Source organism: Blennius ocellaris, assembly GCF_963422515.1.
Source record: "Blennius ocellaris genome assembly, chromosome: 3".
Taxonomy (NCBI): domain Eukaryota; kingdom Metazoa; phylum Chordata; class Actinopteri; order Blenniiformes; family Blenniidae; genus Blennius; species Blennius ocellaris.
Genome location: NC_137652.1, coordinates 14,072,855 through 14,089,978, shown reverse-complemented (window position 1 = coordinate 14,089,978; position 17,124 = coordinate 14,072,855). Strand labels below are relative to the sequence as shown.

Genomic DNA, 17,124 nt, shown 5'->3' with positions numbered 1-17,124 from the left:
GTGTGTGTCTGTGTGTGTGTGTCTGTGTGTGTGTGTGTGTGTGTGTGTGTGTGTGTGTGTGTGTGTGTGTGTGTGTGTGTGTGTGTGTGTGTGTGTGTGTGTGTGTGTGTGTGTGTGTGTGTGTGTGTGTGTGTGTGTGTGTGTGTGTGTCTTTCAGCTGTACCTTGGATTCCTGCTCTCTTTACTGTTTGACCTCTTTTCTCCCTCCTCTTGCTCTCCCTGGGGCCCTGGCAGCTGTTATCTCAATGTTTTCCTTTAAGAGCCCCTGGAAGAGAGGGGGGGATGGGTTGGAAAAGAGAGAGAATGGGAGCATGAGAAAAGGAAATTGATTTTTAAGGTGACGGGACACCCTTGGCCACTTACCAATGGAAGCCAGTGGGTTAGCACACTCGTACTATGCGAAAAAGGGTGAACCAGGTGGAGAGCAACACAGAAACGTGACAATATTGTAGGTCAACTGGATAGAGACAGTTTGCTCAGTGATGCAATTTCAGACAGTAAAGCTGACTTTGCATTTATGTGTGTGTGAAGTGTTGCGTTATGACGGGGGATAATTTAGTAGCTCTTTAGCTGTGCTGCGTGTCTTAATCATTTTTGCCTGCTCTGCAAGAGAGCCATAGCAGCACATCGGGTGCAAAAGAGTCAAATATTTTCTCAAGCCCCACCTAAGTGTGTGCCCTGAGGCGAGGGAGAGACGCCTACCTGCTGCTAAAGCTATGTAACTCCTGCCACGCTTGCGTAAACGTTGAACGGGGTCGTGCAGATTCCACCTCCTGCCGCTGCCACCACCTCCACCCCTCACCCCGGCCGCCTCCACCTCCCAAATCTTGTTATTGATTCTGTGCAAGGTTAACAATGATGGTCGTTAAATGATCCCAATGAGCTGTGTTGCCATGGCAACTTGCATGACTCACTCATTTTGTGCAGATTGTTAGATGGTTCGAGAGACATGTTGATATGAGAGCTACGTGAGCTTAACACCTTTTGGACTATACTTCCACCAAAAAAAAAAACCTTATGTAATTGGTCAAATCATGAGCTGCCGTAACGGTTATGCCACCTTGGCAGCTATTTGCCTTTCTAATTGCTCCAGAAGCACATGCTGGGAAGCATCTGTGTGACTTTGAAAAAAAAAAACAAGAAAAACATTGCTTTTGAAATAGATGGGGGTTGCCCTCACTGACTCTATGGATTGTGCGGTTGACAGTGACAACACCTCCTACAGCTGGCTTGCGTACGTTTTCAAACCACACTGGTCAGCCAGGTGAGTGTCTTATTGTCACCAAACCCTCTGTTAGCATCAAACAGGACAAACTCGTTCCATGGTCATACCTATTCTGTTGAAAGTGGCGTGTCTATGTTGAGTAAATACATATCTGTTTGCAAGTTTGTGTGTTCACCTGGACAGGTGTTTGTTTGGGCTGCTTTGTGGACTCTAATGAGGAATAATGTAGACAAATGATGTCATCATCTTTTTGTTCTGAGGTGTTTGTTTTTCATAAAGGGCTGCAATGGTGCCAAACGGACCAGTGATGCAGCTGGTGAGGAGATGACAGGAGGAAGTCGGAGATTGTGCGTGCATGCGTGTTCATGTGCACATGTATGAGGAAGGGGAGTCTCCCAGTCATGGCGTGCGAGGAGGGGGAGACCCTACAAGGAGAAGGATGGGGGATGGGTTTGCTTGACAAGCAGATATGTTACCCTATTAGGAGATGGAGAAGCGTGTGGAGGGAGGAGCCTGGACACCACTGATATCCTGTTGCTATGAGGCAAATGGGCTTGATTGACAGGTGTGGGGGCGGGGCGTATGCAAGGGTCCCGTCTGGATTTTATGAAGCGTAAAAAAAGTGAAGCACACAGCAGAGAGAGTGGGAGGAAAGGGAGAAGAGCAGCAAGAGGAGCAGAGAGGACGAGCAAGAGGAGGAGGACGAGTGATGGAGGAGGTGGAGGAGGGGTTGACGTGGGATGGAATAATTTAACAAGAGGGTGTCTCCTGGCTCATTGGTATGCCGCAGACACGTCGTAAACGTTTCTCCAGCTGTTTGCAGCTTGGCTTACAGCAGCACGGACTCGGAAGCCAAGATCTGAACTGAGCGCTGAACTTCCCCATTTAATACGATCACCGAGCCAAAATGTGAGCTGCTGCTAACAGCATGAATCACATTTTCCACAGTCAAGTTTGTTGAATTAGGCTATAGACTAATGGCTGGAGGCCAGAGAAAGTAAGATCCTGAGATGTCATTATTCATGTGAAATGACCCAGTGATGCCCTAGTTAGCTCTTAACCATGTTTCCTCTCCTCCTTGCTCCTCTTCCTCCTTCCTCTCCTGCTGTAGCGGAGTGCGACTGCTGCAGACGCACACATTTTATAACATGCCTCCTCAGACACACTTGCTGCTGCTAACTGACCCGAAAGTAAGTCAGCTACAGCTACCGCTCTGAGTCACTGGCTTTGCCTGGCCAACGCACACACTTACACAACCCTTAACATCCTCACACTAAGGGAGTGTATTCGCAAATGCTCATGCAGACATGCACAAGACATGTACACAAACAAACGTACAGTTGGCCCCAGTGTTGACACAAATGCACAACATGCAGTTTGCTTGTCCACGGGGCGCAACGTCCCTTCAGATGGCTCAAGAATGCCATCGTCTTTGTCTGTTTGTTCCTCCTCTTATCCTCCTATCTGTGTGCATTTATTCAGTGGATGCTTTTAGCCCGATGCGAATCACAAAAGGCCACTCGCAGTCAGAAAAAGGACCTACGGTCTGTTGGGGAGGGGGGGCTGGCAGGCAGGAACGCACTGTTTTTATAGATACCAGGATGTTGACACGGTGTATCAGGTAGAAAGACGACTGCTCGGATGCGAGCTAAAATGGATCTCCTCTGAAAAGGCCAATCGTCAAATACAAACACTAGGTTGTTTTTGGCTTGTGTTCCCGCTTCTATTTTGGTCTGGCAGAAGGAGCAGCAACAGCCGGGGTTGTCCATTCTCCCACTAGGCTGTAGCCTGTTTGTTTGCACAAGCAGCAACAATAAAGTGACTGGGATGACTGACAAGAGTCGGGATCTGACCGGAGGTTCACACTGCGGAGGTGACATGTCAAGTTTGCAACGAATATTGAAACCTCAAGATATCAAACCTCAAGAGCGCTGCATTAAAATCCCAGTCACTACCATTCTGTCTGAGTTGCATCACAATTTGTCAAGTCCAAGACTGACTCATCTGTAGTCAAGTGAGATGTGTCATGAGTCATCGATGTTGGGACTCGACGATGACAACACTGGAGCCGTGGTGAACATTTTACTGCACAGTAGGAGGGTAGTTTTCCCAACAAATTGAAACAAAGGTAGGCATTTCTTTTAGTCAACGACTTTGTTCCCTCTCACAGACGGTTCCCTCAACTCAATTCCTCATGCTGTTTGTTGTTGTTTTCGGGTCAGGCTATTAATAAACTTATGGCACATCTGGTTAAGTCTTGACCTTGATTGTCGGGGGGGCCTGGGTTAAATCCCAGTTGCATGCCAGGAAAGACACCTGGAGCCATTACTATGAAGCAGAATTAACATACCCGGGATATCTCTGTTACCAGGGTTGACTTACCCAGGCATTCGCACTTCTGATAAGCAGTACCACGGAGCTGGTTATCAACTTTATAATTGAACCCAGGGTTTTCCAATCTTGATCAGTACATTTGCATATAAAAGGAGTTATGTTTCCAGCATTGGACCAATCGCAAACCCAGAGAAATCCTGCAGAGCAGCCTAATTTACCATGGAGGGGCAATTATTCTTCAAAAATATGAAGAATTCAAAGACATCCAGGCCAAAAGCAACATTGTTACCACATCAAGAGCCAGGAAGGAATACTGGCAGAAAACTGCCAACTGTGTTCATCCATACCTTTGTGAGATTATACTACATTGATATTGATTAATATAATTCATAAATGGATTGCACTCTGATCACTCACTTTCGCTTTATTACGGCAGACATTTTGGGCAGAACGAGTACACAAACATACTTCAAGGCGCGCAGTGATGAGGCTTCATTTCTTCACACTGTCGCTGTTGTATGGATATGAATATTTAATATTGTTTAGTGTCTCTAATCGAGCCGATGTAAATCTGTACCTTTTATACATGATGTCAAAATGATTGCATCTATCTCTAAAAACTCTTTCCATACGCTCCTATCACTGCCACGCACCAACATCAACAGGGTCTTCTAGGACTGGGCAGGTAATTTTCCAAGAGATCTGATTGGTCAGGAGGTGGCGCATTCAGGTCTTATCACGAATGTAACCTATGTCGCAATGGATTAGCTGTTCAGCACAAGTTTCTGTGGTGATTTCGTCTGTTTAAGAAGTGAACTCGTGTCATAGGACAGAAAACCCAAGGTTAATTGTGAATTTCCCTGAATAAGATCAAATCCAAATTCGTAGTATTTCTCTGGTGCAAAAGCCTAGCCAAGGGTAAGGTGCATACAGGATGACCAACATTTCAACAAAATTGGTGTATGAACCTTAAAACCTTCTTTTATTTCTCTGTAAAGCACTGTGGATTCCCTTGTGTTTGAATGGTGCTCTATAAATAAATGTGCTTTGCCTTAAAAACAAGGTGCAACTAAAGCAATCATAATACTGACTTTACCATATTAAGTTGGGTAATTTTAATGCTGACCAGATACAGCAGTGCAGTTGCTGTATATTTGCAGCATGTATGTTCCTCAAGTTGAACATTTTAGTTGCACTTGTTTCTATGATAACATTTATTAATCATCATAAAACACAGGAGAGCATAGGCTGAGCTGCACTTTGGCTTGATGGCTCTATGACACCTAAATGTGCTGTAATTCTATTTTATCGGCATTTAGCAGCGAGATTGCGGATGTAAACATAAGTCTTGATCCCATTATGTTCTCCTCTGAAGAGAATCTATGGTGGCTGTGAATGTCCTGGCGAGCAGGGCAAGTCATCTGTGGAGACAAGTGTATTTTCTTTTCTTTCTTTTGGAAGAAAACCTGTCACTGGTTTGAATCTGAAAGTCGGTGGGAGGATTTCAGTATGGAGCAGAATCCACAGAGTATTGCCTTTGACACTAAAATGAAATCTTTCTCATATTTCCATTTTATTCGTCTTCTGAAAAGATAGTCTCATCGTTACAAAACGTTGGCAATCTGTCTTTCTCTTCTTGCTTTTCCCATTTCACCACTTCACCCATGCAGTGCGATCAACTTTCCTTTTCTTGCAGGACACAGGAGCAGGTTTAGTGTCTCTTTTTCTCATCCATGCTAGCTCCTACCTGGCGACCCAGAACGGCTTGCTCCACCCACCTATCATTTTCACCTCCACAAATGCATTTAAACAAGGGTGATGCAAGGTGAGGTCATCCAGTGTGTCATTCAGCATATTGTCTGTTTTTTTTCCTCACTCTTGCAGTTAAAAGTCTGATATAAACTGGCTAATTCCCCCATTTCTGCTCTCCCCTCTCTGTCTCTGAATGGAGCAAATGTAATGAATTCAGGATGTCTCATCAGAGGATTGCAGCTCATGCTCACATTATTACCATCGGTGATGTAACAGAAGGGGTATTTTGTACAACGAAGAGTGAATTCCTCACACAATTTTCTGGTCCATTTGAAAGCTTTTGTTCATTAATTAGAGCATAGAATTATCATACATTTTAACAGAAAATAAAAGGAGAAGCTCAAGTCAGTGTTTCTTAGCACATTAAGCTCAAGAATGGCTAAAGTATTGCTTGCTTATATGTCCGTATACATTTGTAATGGGATCAAATCCATTCTAACGGTCGTAAACCAATAGGAATTTGGTGCAAATAATCAGCATGCATTGCCAAGGTACACGGTGGTTGAGCTGCTGCACAAAACTAAGGCAGGGATTCAAGATGTGAGCGATGTTATCACTTAGCAAAATCTTAATTTGGATGCTTGTGGAATGGATTGGAAGAGGTTCATACAGCTGCAGAGTTTAGACGAGCGGACACAGCTGCTATCTGAAAATGTGAATGAAGTTATACTTGGACACTGTGGTCAGTAATCTGGCGGCGGTATTGCGTGCATGCCAGGCAATGAAGATGGAGAACATGGCGTCTGTTCTGGGCGAGGTGAAGACTCTTCACCTGAAATCAGGGCCTGCTCAGGGATTTTGTGGAAGGGAAAGGAATGTGCGCAGTGAAAAATGTAGCGGCAGCGGTTCAGTACAAGGTGTACAGTGTTGAGATTAATGATAAACATGTACAGTATTTACTGCCTGTTATCTGTCAGAGAGTGGGGATGAGATAACGGGATTTCTGGTTGTGCGGTTGAAATCACAAAAGGCAGACCGCCTCTGCAGTTATTAAAGGTTGAGTTCAAAGTATTTCTCGTAAAACGCCTGGTAGTCTTCCTTCGTCTAACAAGGGCAGAAAACACTGAAGAAATACATCCAGATACAGAAGTAAACAAATCTAAAATGAAAATTGGAGAAACGATTCACAAAAATAAGCTTTTTCATTTAATTCTACAGTAAAAAAAAAACAACAAAACAAAAAAAGACTAGTCATGTCTATGGGGCAAGTTGCAAGGATTTAGTTTGTTTGTCAAAAACATTTCAGTTAAAACTTCCACTGACAACTTTGCAAAGATTTTGCGGTCTTTATAGAAGTGCAAATAAAGGTTGACTTCATTTTGTGATTTTTTTTTTTTTTTTTTTAAACATGATGGATTAATAGATTTTTGATTTGCATAGGGCAGACGAGGGGTGACATCTTCTTCCTTTTGTTATTTAATAACAAAAGTAGATGAGCAGTTTTGACAGCTAAATTCACTCTTTAAACATCCTGTTATTAAAGTGAGTGCTGGTTTTAAAGGCAGCAAATTATTACACCTGACAAGAAAGATTTAATTGATGATAAATACCTACGTTTGAAGAGATGTTAACTTCCGTGTGACAGGATTTTTAATTAGTGTGTTAAACTGCGAGGATACACAGGTAAAGTGAAGAATTTCAGATCTTGTAAATATTTACACCATCCATACGTCTTCAACATCACTTCATCCAACGATGGAGCCATACACAGATTATCACTGTGAGGCAAGAATGCCCAGATTTGATATTGTTATTATTATGTATCAAACCTACTATTTTATTCACTTTGGTTTTTATCTCAGTTCATTTCATTACAAACTTTGTAGTCCGCCGTTTTCTGGCTCTCGTGTCTCATATCAATGCGATCCGTGTCGATTGAGCGTACCTCAGTTTGTCGGAGTCGAGGGCCCGGACTAACGTGTCACAGGTGTGACGCTGACAAAGGTCAAAAGCTGTGAGACAGATGGTACACACACACACACACACACACACACACACACACACACACACACACACACACACACACACACACACACACACACACACACATATATATATATATATATATATATATATATATATATATATATATATATATATATATATATATATATATATATATATATATATATATATATATATATATATATACACTTACAAATACACCCTCCCACACACTTTTAACACTCCCAAAGGGACAGTGATCTATTGTGCAACTCAGATGGGCATCGCTGCAGCCTGTCACTCACACACACACACACACACACACACACACACACACACACACACACACACAAGTCACTCTCGCCAAACAGATGTCTAGTGAGTTTGGTGGACAGCCTTTTTAGAAGAGATATAATTCTGGGGAAAAGGCACCAAATATTACTTTTAATAATGAATGACAATTATTAGGGTCTTTTTCTTGTGCCACGACATAACTACTATTGATAATAGTAATAATAACCATAGTAAGAACGGATAATGGTGATTATGATTAGACGTAGGAGTGGAACAAAAAGAACAAAGTGAAGACAAAAAAAGAACAAGAATAGGCTGAACAAAAGGCTCAACTGTGGCTGTGAGATCATATTTATAGAGATCTTTATATGTTTTCTTTCAACTGTTTAACAAACACATTTACATTTTGGGTGTGTTTGATGCATTTTCTTGACCATTTGAATCAGTTTTCTGGTTCTTGTTATTGAATATATCTCACTGTGGCACTCTGGCTGTCTCTGTCTTATTGAAGGTTTTTAACCAGTAACACTGCTGGAATAATTCCAGGAAGGAATTCTTCCACCTCTGACAAAGGCGGAGATTTTGTGTGTTTTATTAGCCAGACTTCTGCCACGATTAATGGCGGGCAGACAGTCCCGGCCAGTTGGCTTTTTGCCAGATTTTTTACCAGAACAAAAAAATCCCAAGCAATTTCTGGCTGCTAAATTCTCAAAATCTTGACAATCATCTTCCCCAAAGAGTCAATCCAACTGAGTTTATTCACTTAAATATCCTCTAGTGACACCCGGGGCTGGCAATTGGAGCGGTACATTGAGAACGAGGACAGAACTAATAGTAGTCAAATGGGATGATAACACTATTGCAAATATCAGTGAGATAAGTAGAAAAACCTAAGTGCATAGATACAGGATCACATGTGCCACATGTACTCTGATCCTCAACCTCTTACAAAAAAAACCCCCTCACCCATCACGCTCTTTGCTTCACCCAAGCTGTAATTTTTTTGGTTGAATGTCTGGTTTTCAACAGCTTCTCACATTATGGCTGTCGATCCCCGTGAGGGACCGGTGCACCGTCCAGCGTGTTACCTGCCATCATCCGCTGTAATCCTCCCACGACCCCTAATTCATTAAAACCCCAATGAATTCACTTCAAATGTGTTTCACTGGCATGATTATTAGGTTTGATCTCCATCTTTTTTTTTTTTTCCCAAAAAGAAAATCACTTTGTAGTAATAATCATGCTGACCCTTAGACTTCCTGCCACTATACCACTGGGCTCTACAGCGCCCTCCAGTGGAAGGTCACCACATACTATAAAAACCTCAGCTACAGACTGATACTCCCTCTATTATATCTTCTAATGTTGCCAGAGTGTTTTGATAATTGATCATCCTGCTCTGTCATTTGACTTATAAATAGACATGAAAGATAGTGATGACTCGTCATGCTTCTTCAATCAGTCAACACCTCCTATCGTTCATCCTTCCCTTTTCTCCTCCGTCCCCACTGTCTCCCTCCACTCTCTATTACCATTTAGGGTATTCGAATGCCCCTCTGCCAGCAGTGAGGAATGCGTGTGTGTGTGTCTGTTGTGTGGTGTCTGTACTTCTCCAGCTTGAGAGTGTGAACCTCTTATTATCGTCCTCTGGGCTTCAAACATTAGGAGTGTCTTTAACAAGTCTCTTATGGGGGTAATAATGTGTAAGAAACACTTGGGCAGGCTTCTTTACTAACAGTTGGTCTTTGTGTGTGAGCGTTGAGTGCGTGGGCGATTGCGTGTCAAAGGTGGTTTATGTTGCAGAGGCGCGCGTGCGCGTGCGTGTGCGCGTGCGTGTGTGTGTGCGTGTGTGTGTGTGTGTGTGTGTGTGGGCATTAGACACTCATGGTTGTACAACACACTGAGCATGGAGGCATCTGACCCTCAATAATAGATGTGAATGCAGTGAATATTTAATGGGTGGGTGGGGAGGGGTGTCGATACATGTACGCTTTTGCACACACACACACACACACACACACACACACACACACACACACACATATGCACAAGGAAATGGAAACACAATACCCACACGTCTGACTTTTAGACCAAAGCTCCTGGGAAAGTGGTCCCTGTGTGGTCGGGTGATGCTCTCGGTAAAAGATACTGTGGATTTTGCGCCAGTCGGCCACTTTAGCTCCCCACTTCCTCCTCACTCTCCTGCTTCCTCTTCCCAACAGGGCTCACAGGATAGTGCTGGTGGTCAGGAGGGACTCGTCCCCCCACCTTTCTCTGCGTTCCCGCCTCCCCCACCACCGCCACCCCAGAACGGCCTGGCCCTGGATTACGGGGGCAGCCTGTATGCAGCAGGGGCGGTCCAGGGCCCAGTGGAAGCTGGTGGAGCAGCGAACAGCGCAGTCAACGCTGCAAACAGCCTCAGTGCCCAAGTGAGTGCCAGCATCTTCCTCTGTGAGCAGCCCACACCAGGTCTGAGCTTTCAGAGAGCACAAAGAGCGAGTGTCTGTACACTGATATGTTGAACAGGTGTTAAAAAAGGCTCTAAATTCTCACCACTTTTTGCTATTTTTATTTTTCCCGATTTCAAAATCTGTAAACCTTCCATTTTACTTCCATTAACCAGAATTTAGATTTGTGGTTTCTGTCCTCTAGCATGTAGGCAGCCAAAATATGAATCCAACTTTGGATCTTTGAAATCTCTAATACCACACAAACTATCAAGTCTTACTAAAATATGTTATGCCGTAGTGTTAATGTTTCCTGCGTTGATTTGTTTATTTATTTATTAATTTTTTAGTTTGTCTTTCTGTCAAACTTCTACGTATTTGTCAGTCGGCTATGTTCAGCACGGTGGGAAAGATTTCCCTCGGCTACATTAACAACGGTGCATATTCATCACATTTCTATGGGATTGTCTTTGTGAACTAATTCATTAAATGAAGAATCATCAGCTGCAGCCATACTGCGACGGCACTGCGAGAAATAAGTTCCAAGGACAGTTGATGATCAATCACATCGTCGCAACACAGCCCTCAAGCTGTCTGTCTGTTTCCTCTCTCCTGTGCTTAAACCCACACCTGTCCCAGCAGCCAGACGGATCCTCCCAGATTGACGGTCAGTCTGGGATTGGCTCGGGAGGAGGGGGAGGTGGCGGGAGTGCCGGGGATGACTTAGATGCCAAGGGGACCCCCAAACGCCTCCACGTATCCAACATCCCCTTCCGCTTTCGAGACCCTGACCTACGGCAAATGTTTGGGGTATGCGTACAGGTTTATTCCTCCCATTCATTCCATGAATCATCACAAAAGTTGCATCTTTGGAATAAATGCCTGCGCTTTGTGAAAATAGCTCAAACACCCCGTCAGCACTCGCTGCCCTTTTTTTTTTTTTTTATCATCAGTAGATTATTTGTAATAATTCTCAAGGGGACGATTTCAGTAAAAATGTGTCATCCGTTTCTGCTGAATGGACTCTGTACTGGTTAAAATCCGAAATGTTCGGGCAGGTTATTTAAGGTGAGGTGTACTGATCTGGCTTCGTCACTGCCTGTTTTGTAAGAGGAATGCCTCCAAAATGCGGCACACAGAAACGAGAGCAGAGGCAAAGAAGATATGGTAGAAGCCCAGGCTCCACCAGAGTCTGGCTCTGTGCCAGCGCAGCATGGCTGAGGAGCGCTGACACCCTGTGGCGAGATGCAGTATCTGACTTGCTGCTTCAGTCTCTTAATTTTCCTCTCCTCTCCTGTTTTTTTTTTTTTTGCTTCTCCTCAGCAATTTGGCAAAATCCTGGATGTGGAGATCATTTTCAACGAGAGGGGTTCCAAGGTACGGTGGTGAATCATAAACCTGTCAAACATCAAATGAGCTCAGCAGAAGCCTTCGCTGGCATTTACGATCTTTCCTTCCTCTCTCGCTGCCTCTGTCATTCCAACCCCCCCCCCCCCCCCCCCCCCCAACCCCCCCAAAATCTCTCCTCTGTTTGCAGGGCTTCGGTTTTGTAACGTTCGAGTTGAGTGCAGATGCAGAGCGGGCCAGAGAGAAGCTGCACGGCACGCTGGTGGAGGGCCGTAAAATCGAGGTAACTCGCCTCCCTTCGCCACTACCCCCCTCCCTTTTTTTTTTTTTTTTTTTTTTTTCAAAACAGTGACCATTTTCTCCTCTGTTTACCCCCTTCATGTTCAAAAAATAAGTTTATTCTGGCCCTTTCAGCCCCAGACAAGGTCTCCGGATGGCTGCTATGTGTTGAACTCTAACCCCTTCTGGCTTCACTATAGCATGGTGCAGTGATGCTGCACGCACAGACGTCTCTCTTGACGGCACTCCCCGTTTGATGTCCATGCTGATGTCGCTGTTCTTGTGGATGTTGTGGGCTGTTCATTGCACCTTGATCTTAAAAGCCGTGTGGTTTGCAAAGCATGCTGGGTGGCGTGGCTACACAACTGGCATGGCTGGTGAGACTGTCACTTCGACACTGACGCTGATGGTATCCGCTTCTGTCAAAGCATGTAGGATCTTTTAATTTTCTCTGTTTTTCTGCACCTTTTCCATCACCATTATCACTTCTTCCATGATCATGATGAGTGGCATTTTATATTATTTTATTTATTTTGATTTATGGTTGTGTTTATGACCACAAGGGCAGTTCATAGCCTCTGTTATTTCCCTCGGGGCGGAAAAGTGCTTGCTGGTGTCTTTAAGAGGCTATTGTATGTTGCATGGATGGGGCATATGGTCAGACTGTTGTGGAGGAGCTTTTCCCACTCTTTTACTCAACATTACACGGCTGCATCTGGGTCGCAGTTTTTTGTGTTTGTTGTGTCACAAGACTGATGCATGATGGGAGCAATTTCAGGAAGGCAAACTTTGGGAATGAGACTGCTGTGAGAAGTGTGGTGTCATTTCTGATGCTTCAAAAAGAATGTTTCATTTTTGACTTGCAAGATGGTAATAATTAAAGAGATGCAGATTGATTACACATGCACACACTTGCATCCACCACAAATAAAAAAAAAAAAAATTTGATCTCATGGAAGTGCATTTTGTTATGACATCCATGTTTTTCTGTTGATTTGTCAGCATGAGCTCGAATTTCGGTTGCAAATGGCCTTGGAGATTTCAAAAAAAATACAAAAACCATGCTTTCGCCATTTGCTCTGGCTCCCGACTATAAATCAGACTTTTATTTATTTATTTATTTATTTATTTATTTATTTTCCTCTACTTGCTACTCCAGCTATTCTGCATGGTCTTGACTGTCCTGCACTCTTCTGTCTCTGTCTCTGTGTGTGGGTGTGCTGAATTAAAAAGACGGAGGGTGGAGAAAGGCTGAACAAGTGACAAGTATGCAATAGATAGCCGTCATTCTCTCCTTTCTCTTTGATTTATTTCTTTACTTTTTGGTTCTCCTCCATCGTTCTCCTCCACTCTTTTTCACCAGGCCAGTCTGTCTGTCCATCCGTCCATCTCTCCCTGTTTGTGTCCCCATCTGCACCTGCATCTGTGCTGTCCATCCCTCCCTCCCTCCCTTCCTCCCTCCCTCATGTCTCTTGTCCATCTCCCCATCCTGGGAAGTAGTCAGGTAGCATCAACACTGGAGACTGGGATTAAGTTCCATTTTTGAGTGCTTATTTCTGTTATTTGAATTAAATCCGAGATTTAAAAAAAACAAAAAAAAACAACAACATATAGTTTCCCTCCATAGTCAGATTTTTTTTCTGTCATTTTCTCTTAAAACTTGTTTGCTCCTTTGTAAAGTGTTATGATCTGTGTGTGTAGTGGGTTCTTGGGGGCTAGGTTGTGGTGAAATGGCTGATACGTATAGGTGACTGTTGACACGTGACCTGTGACATCACTTCCTCTCTACCACAGGGTGGGGGTTGCTTTTCATTACCTCGTTTTGTTTTTGTTTTGTTTTCTTTCTTTTTTTTTTTCATCATTTCTTTCTTACATATATTTTCTCTATTTCCCTGATGATTTTTGTATGTTGTTGTTGTTGTCAGTCTCCACGGTAACTGCTCGCGTGTCCTCACGCCGTTTCCCTGGCAACGGTAAGTTGTGTATACATGGCATCATCTTTGAATGACCCCTCCCCCCCACCCCATCCGTCCAAATGAAATAAAATGCACCAAACACCTAAATGAAGGGCTCCTGTGCTGAAGGGAGCGAGATTGATTGATTGTTTGATTAATTGATTGAGTGGCCGAATCTGATTGGCTAATCCTGTGATTGATTGGGGAGGTGGTGAATGAAGACTATTACGAGATTAGCCGTTGACCGCATGGCATTACAAAGGCCACTTATTTAACTGAATGTACTGCATCTATCTGCAAGTGCAACAACTTTGACTACCACTTCTTATGCATTCATTCCAATCACCTCTCTAACTGCATTCGGCATTTAATTCTAGAGCTGTATCCTGCATGGTTTACTCTCTTTCTCGTCATCTGTATGACGCCATATAGTACCAAGTCATCTCTCTGTGTCGTGTCAGCCGATAGTTGCATTTTTGCACCTTTTAGTGGGACAGCATGCTGAAGCATGAGTGCTATGTTAGTTACTGGAGAGGGGATACTAGTATATACAGTGGTGTGCCGTAGTGCTTGACTATCACTTTCTGTTCTGCTGTGCAGACTTTCTCATTTTAATTAAAGTCTTACTTGTGGAAGATTAACGCGTGCCCCTAAAGGAAGTAGACTTTCTTGAAACTTTAAGGTAATTCACTGCTTACATGTTCACTTAGTGTTTGAGACGAACACAAAAGGGGAAAAAGCTGTCGGTAATTAACGCCTGTAAACATTCGAACCGACTTTTCTTTGTCCTGATTTTCTGTATTGAGGTGTCCTTGTTTTACTTTTGGATCCGTTTTGGTTTTGGATGGTGTGTGTTGGTGGTTGTGTGCTTCGAGGTGTTTCTGGTGTGCGACACTGACCTGGAATGTCTGGCAGTGTTTCACCGCCGCGGTTTGATTTGATATTTTATTTCATTTTATTTTTTTTATTTTTTTCTCTTGAGGAATGATAATTGCATCCCCCATCCTCTCTGTCATTTATCTCGACTCTTCTCTGTCTGTATTTGTTCTTGCTCCATTCATCATTTCTCCATCATTGCTCCTGCACAGTCAGATCCAATGTAGGCAAACGGTTAGACGTGTTCTGTATGTGTGTACCGCATCCGACTGTTTGTTCATTTGACGAATTGCACATTTGGATGGATTGTTCACTCTCTGCGTCTCCATCACATCATGTATGTGTTTTTATGTGTTTTTCATGTGGACTGGCTCCTCCTTTTGCATCCTTCCATATTTGTCTTATCTCTGTTGTTCTCTCTCCCTCCTCTTCCTCCTTTTTTTCTGTATGATTGTGTATTTGATTGGGAGGGCTGCCAACCTTATTTGATTGGTCTCTTGCTGCATCTGATGCTTGCTGTTTGGCTAGTTTTGCTCACCTTTGGTGATGTGATGCGCTCCTGATTGGCTGTGTGTAATTTGTGTATGAACTCTTTGATTGATGTTTTTTTGCATTGTGTTCTACTGATGAATCTGCTGCTTAATTCACCTTCTTTTTCCCTCCTTTTTTTAAGGTAGCAATAAAATGGTCATGGATTTCTTATTTGGAATGCCTTTGTTCTGAAATATTTTGTTGTATTCTTTGTTCTGTGTGCCAATGGTTGCATTGTTTGTGTGCAAAACTGCCTGACTACTCACCAAGATCCTTGTTTTCAAAGTCTTTTTTCCTTCAAAAGAAGCGCATGCATCAAATACCATCGCTGCTCATCAAGAGAATTAACTGCTGTCATAGAAAAAACTGTTACAAGTGTTAAGATGCACCACACGTTTTAACTTGAAGGCTGCAGTCGTCATGTGAGAAGCGTATTTTTTGTGTGTGTGTGTGTGTGTGTCTATTTCACAGAATACATTCGCCTTAAGTAACACAAGCTGTAGTGGTTTTGGAATATAAAGCATTTTGTTTTTCCTCATCACACGTGTATGTATTAAGCTGAGTTATATGAGGCCCTGACCATTTTCTCTAATGTCCAGGTCAATAATGCCACAGCCAGAGTGATGACAAACAAGAAGATGACCACACCGTACTCTAATGGAGAGGGTCTCGCAGCACTACCATATGGTAATGCAATTTGCACAGCTAGCCCTGTGAGATCAATATCACCACGTGACCTTAGGGCTTCTTTTCAGGTGTACTTTGGTATTTAGTTATGTTGCGCATCTAGATTTATATGCAAAGTGCTCAAATCGATCCGAAATCCACTATATTGATTTTCAAGCTCTGTGAGCATGTGCAGCGGCAAATCTCAGTCTGGAGAAAATAAACAAGTCATAAAAATGTTGGTCTAATTGCATTCAATGTGAAAACACTGCTATAAGTACCTGCTGTTGTTTTTATTGAACGTAGCTGGCTGGAAGTTGAGTCCCATGGTTGGAGCCATGTACAGCCCTGAGCTCTATACAGGTAAGACAAGAACATCTGAGAATTTGACTGTTTATTGCAACTCTTCATCAGCTCAGAGTCAAATATTTCAACAACAAAAGGGGTGCCTAAAAATGGAAACATTTTTGTATTTTTAGCTTCTCCGATGTCGAGATGCAATGCCTTTCTGTATCAGATATGCTTTTATATCGAAGGTTTTGGCGTTTCCCCCCTCAGTCCAATAACTTTACATTCTGGTGGACACAGTGATTGATTAGGGGAGTTATTTACTGATTTACTACCTTGTGTTCATCTCCATTTACAATATTAAAAGTGTCAATCTCGCTCTCTCTCCCTCTGTCTCAGTGCCAGGGTTTCCTTACCCTGCAGCAGCAGCAGCAGCTGCTGCCTCCACAGCTGCAACCTTTCGAGGGGCTCATCTCCGGGGTCGAGCTCGGCCGGTCTACAGTGCAGTGAGGGCAGCTGTCCCACAACCTGCCATCCCCACCTACCCCGGGTAAACACTCAAAAAATGACGAGAGCCACACCTGCAAACTGGTGTTAATGACAAGAAGTAGAGTATGACAATGACTACCTTCTTAAAAGCATGGCTTTAATTTATCATTAATGTAGGACTTTATTATTGTGCATGCAGTGTGTTTGAATACATTTTCTGGTATTGACAGTGATGGTTTGCTAAGCTGAAATACCATTTCCTTGTACGTAAAAAAATTATGCTTAAATGCCAAATACTATTTGGTCATTATTTTAATCTCACACTTTTAACTGAATTTCTGAGTGTAAAGAATTTGGAGCCGTGAAATAATACGTCCGATCTGAACAGGTCATTAATGCTTACAAGATATGTTAAGGGGATCCACTGTATAATGTTTTTCCCCCATTATATTCATTGGATGCTATAACATTGGACATTATTACTGAACATAGCTGAAATTTTACATGATGATCTGAAATCTGAAATCATCTTTTAAACTATTACTATTTACTGTTTTGTGAGCAGCATGAGAGAGGAAGCAATCTGGTTCAAGCTATGTGAGGAAGGATCCACATTTTGAAAACCTGTTTTTGTGTC

At 43.0% G+C, this 17,124-nt stretch overlaps 1 protein-coding gene across 5 annotated transcripts in view; it reads left to right on the top strand.

Moving 5' to 3' along the window:
* rbfox2 (RNA binding fox-1 homolog 2) overlaps nt 1-17,124 on the top strand; it is a 37,544-nt gene that overhangs the window by 12,945 nt on the left and 7,475 nt on the right. For 4 of the 5 annotated variants that reach the window (XR_013936581.1, XM_080494263.1, XM_080494261.1 and 1 more), the window contains 7 exons: nt 9,832-10,038; nt 10,696-10,866; nt 11,380-11,433; nt 11,594-11,686; nt 15,644-15,731; nt 16,017-16,073; nt 16,398-16,548. Coding sequence is in view for 4 of the 5 variants with exons in the window: in XM_080494263.1 (XP_080350389.1) it covers nt 9,832-10,038; nt 10,696-10,866; nt 11,380-11,433; nt 11,594-11,686; nt 15,644-15,731; nt 16,017-16,073; nt 16,398-16,548 (821 nt within the window). In the remaining variant the exon portion in view is untranslated. The remainder of the gene's footprint in view (nt 1-9,831; nt 10,039-10,695; nt 10,867-11,379; nt 11,434-11,593; nt 11,687-15,643; nt 15,732-16,016; nt 16,074-16,397; nt 16,549-17,124) is intronic. The other variant, XM_080494262.1, reaches the window with a different exon arrangement.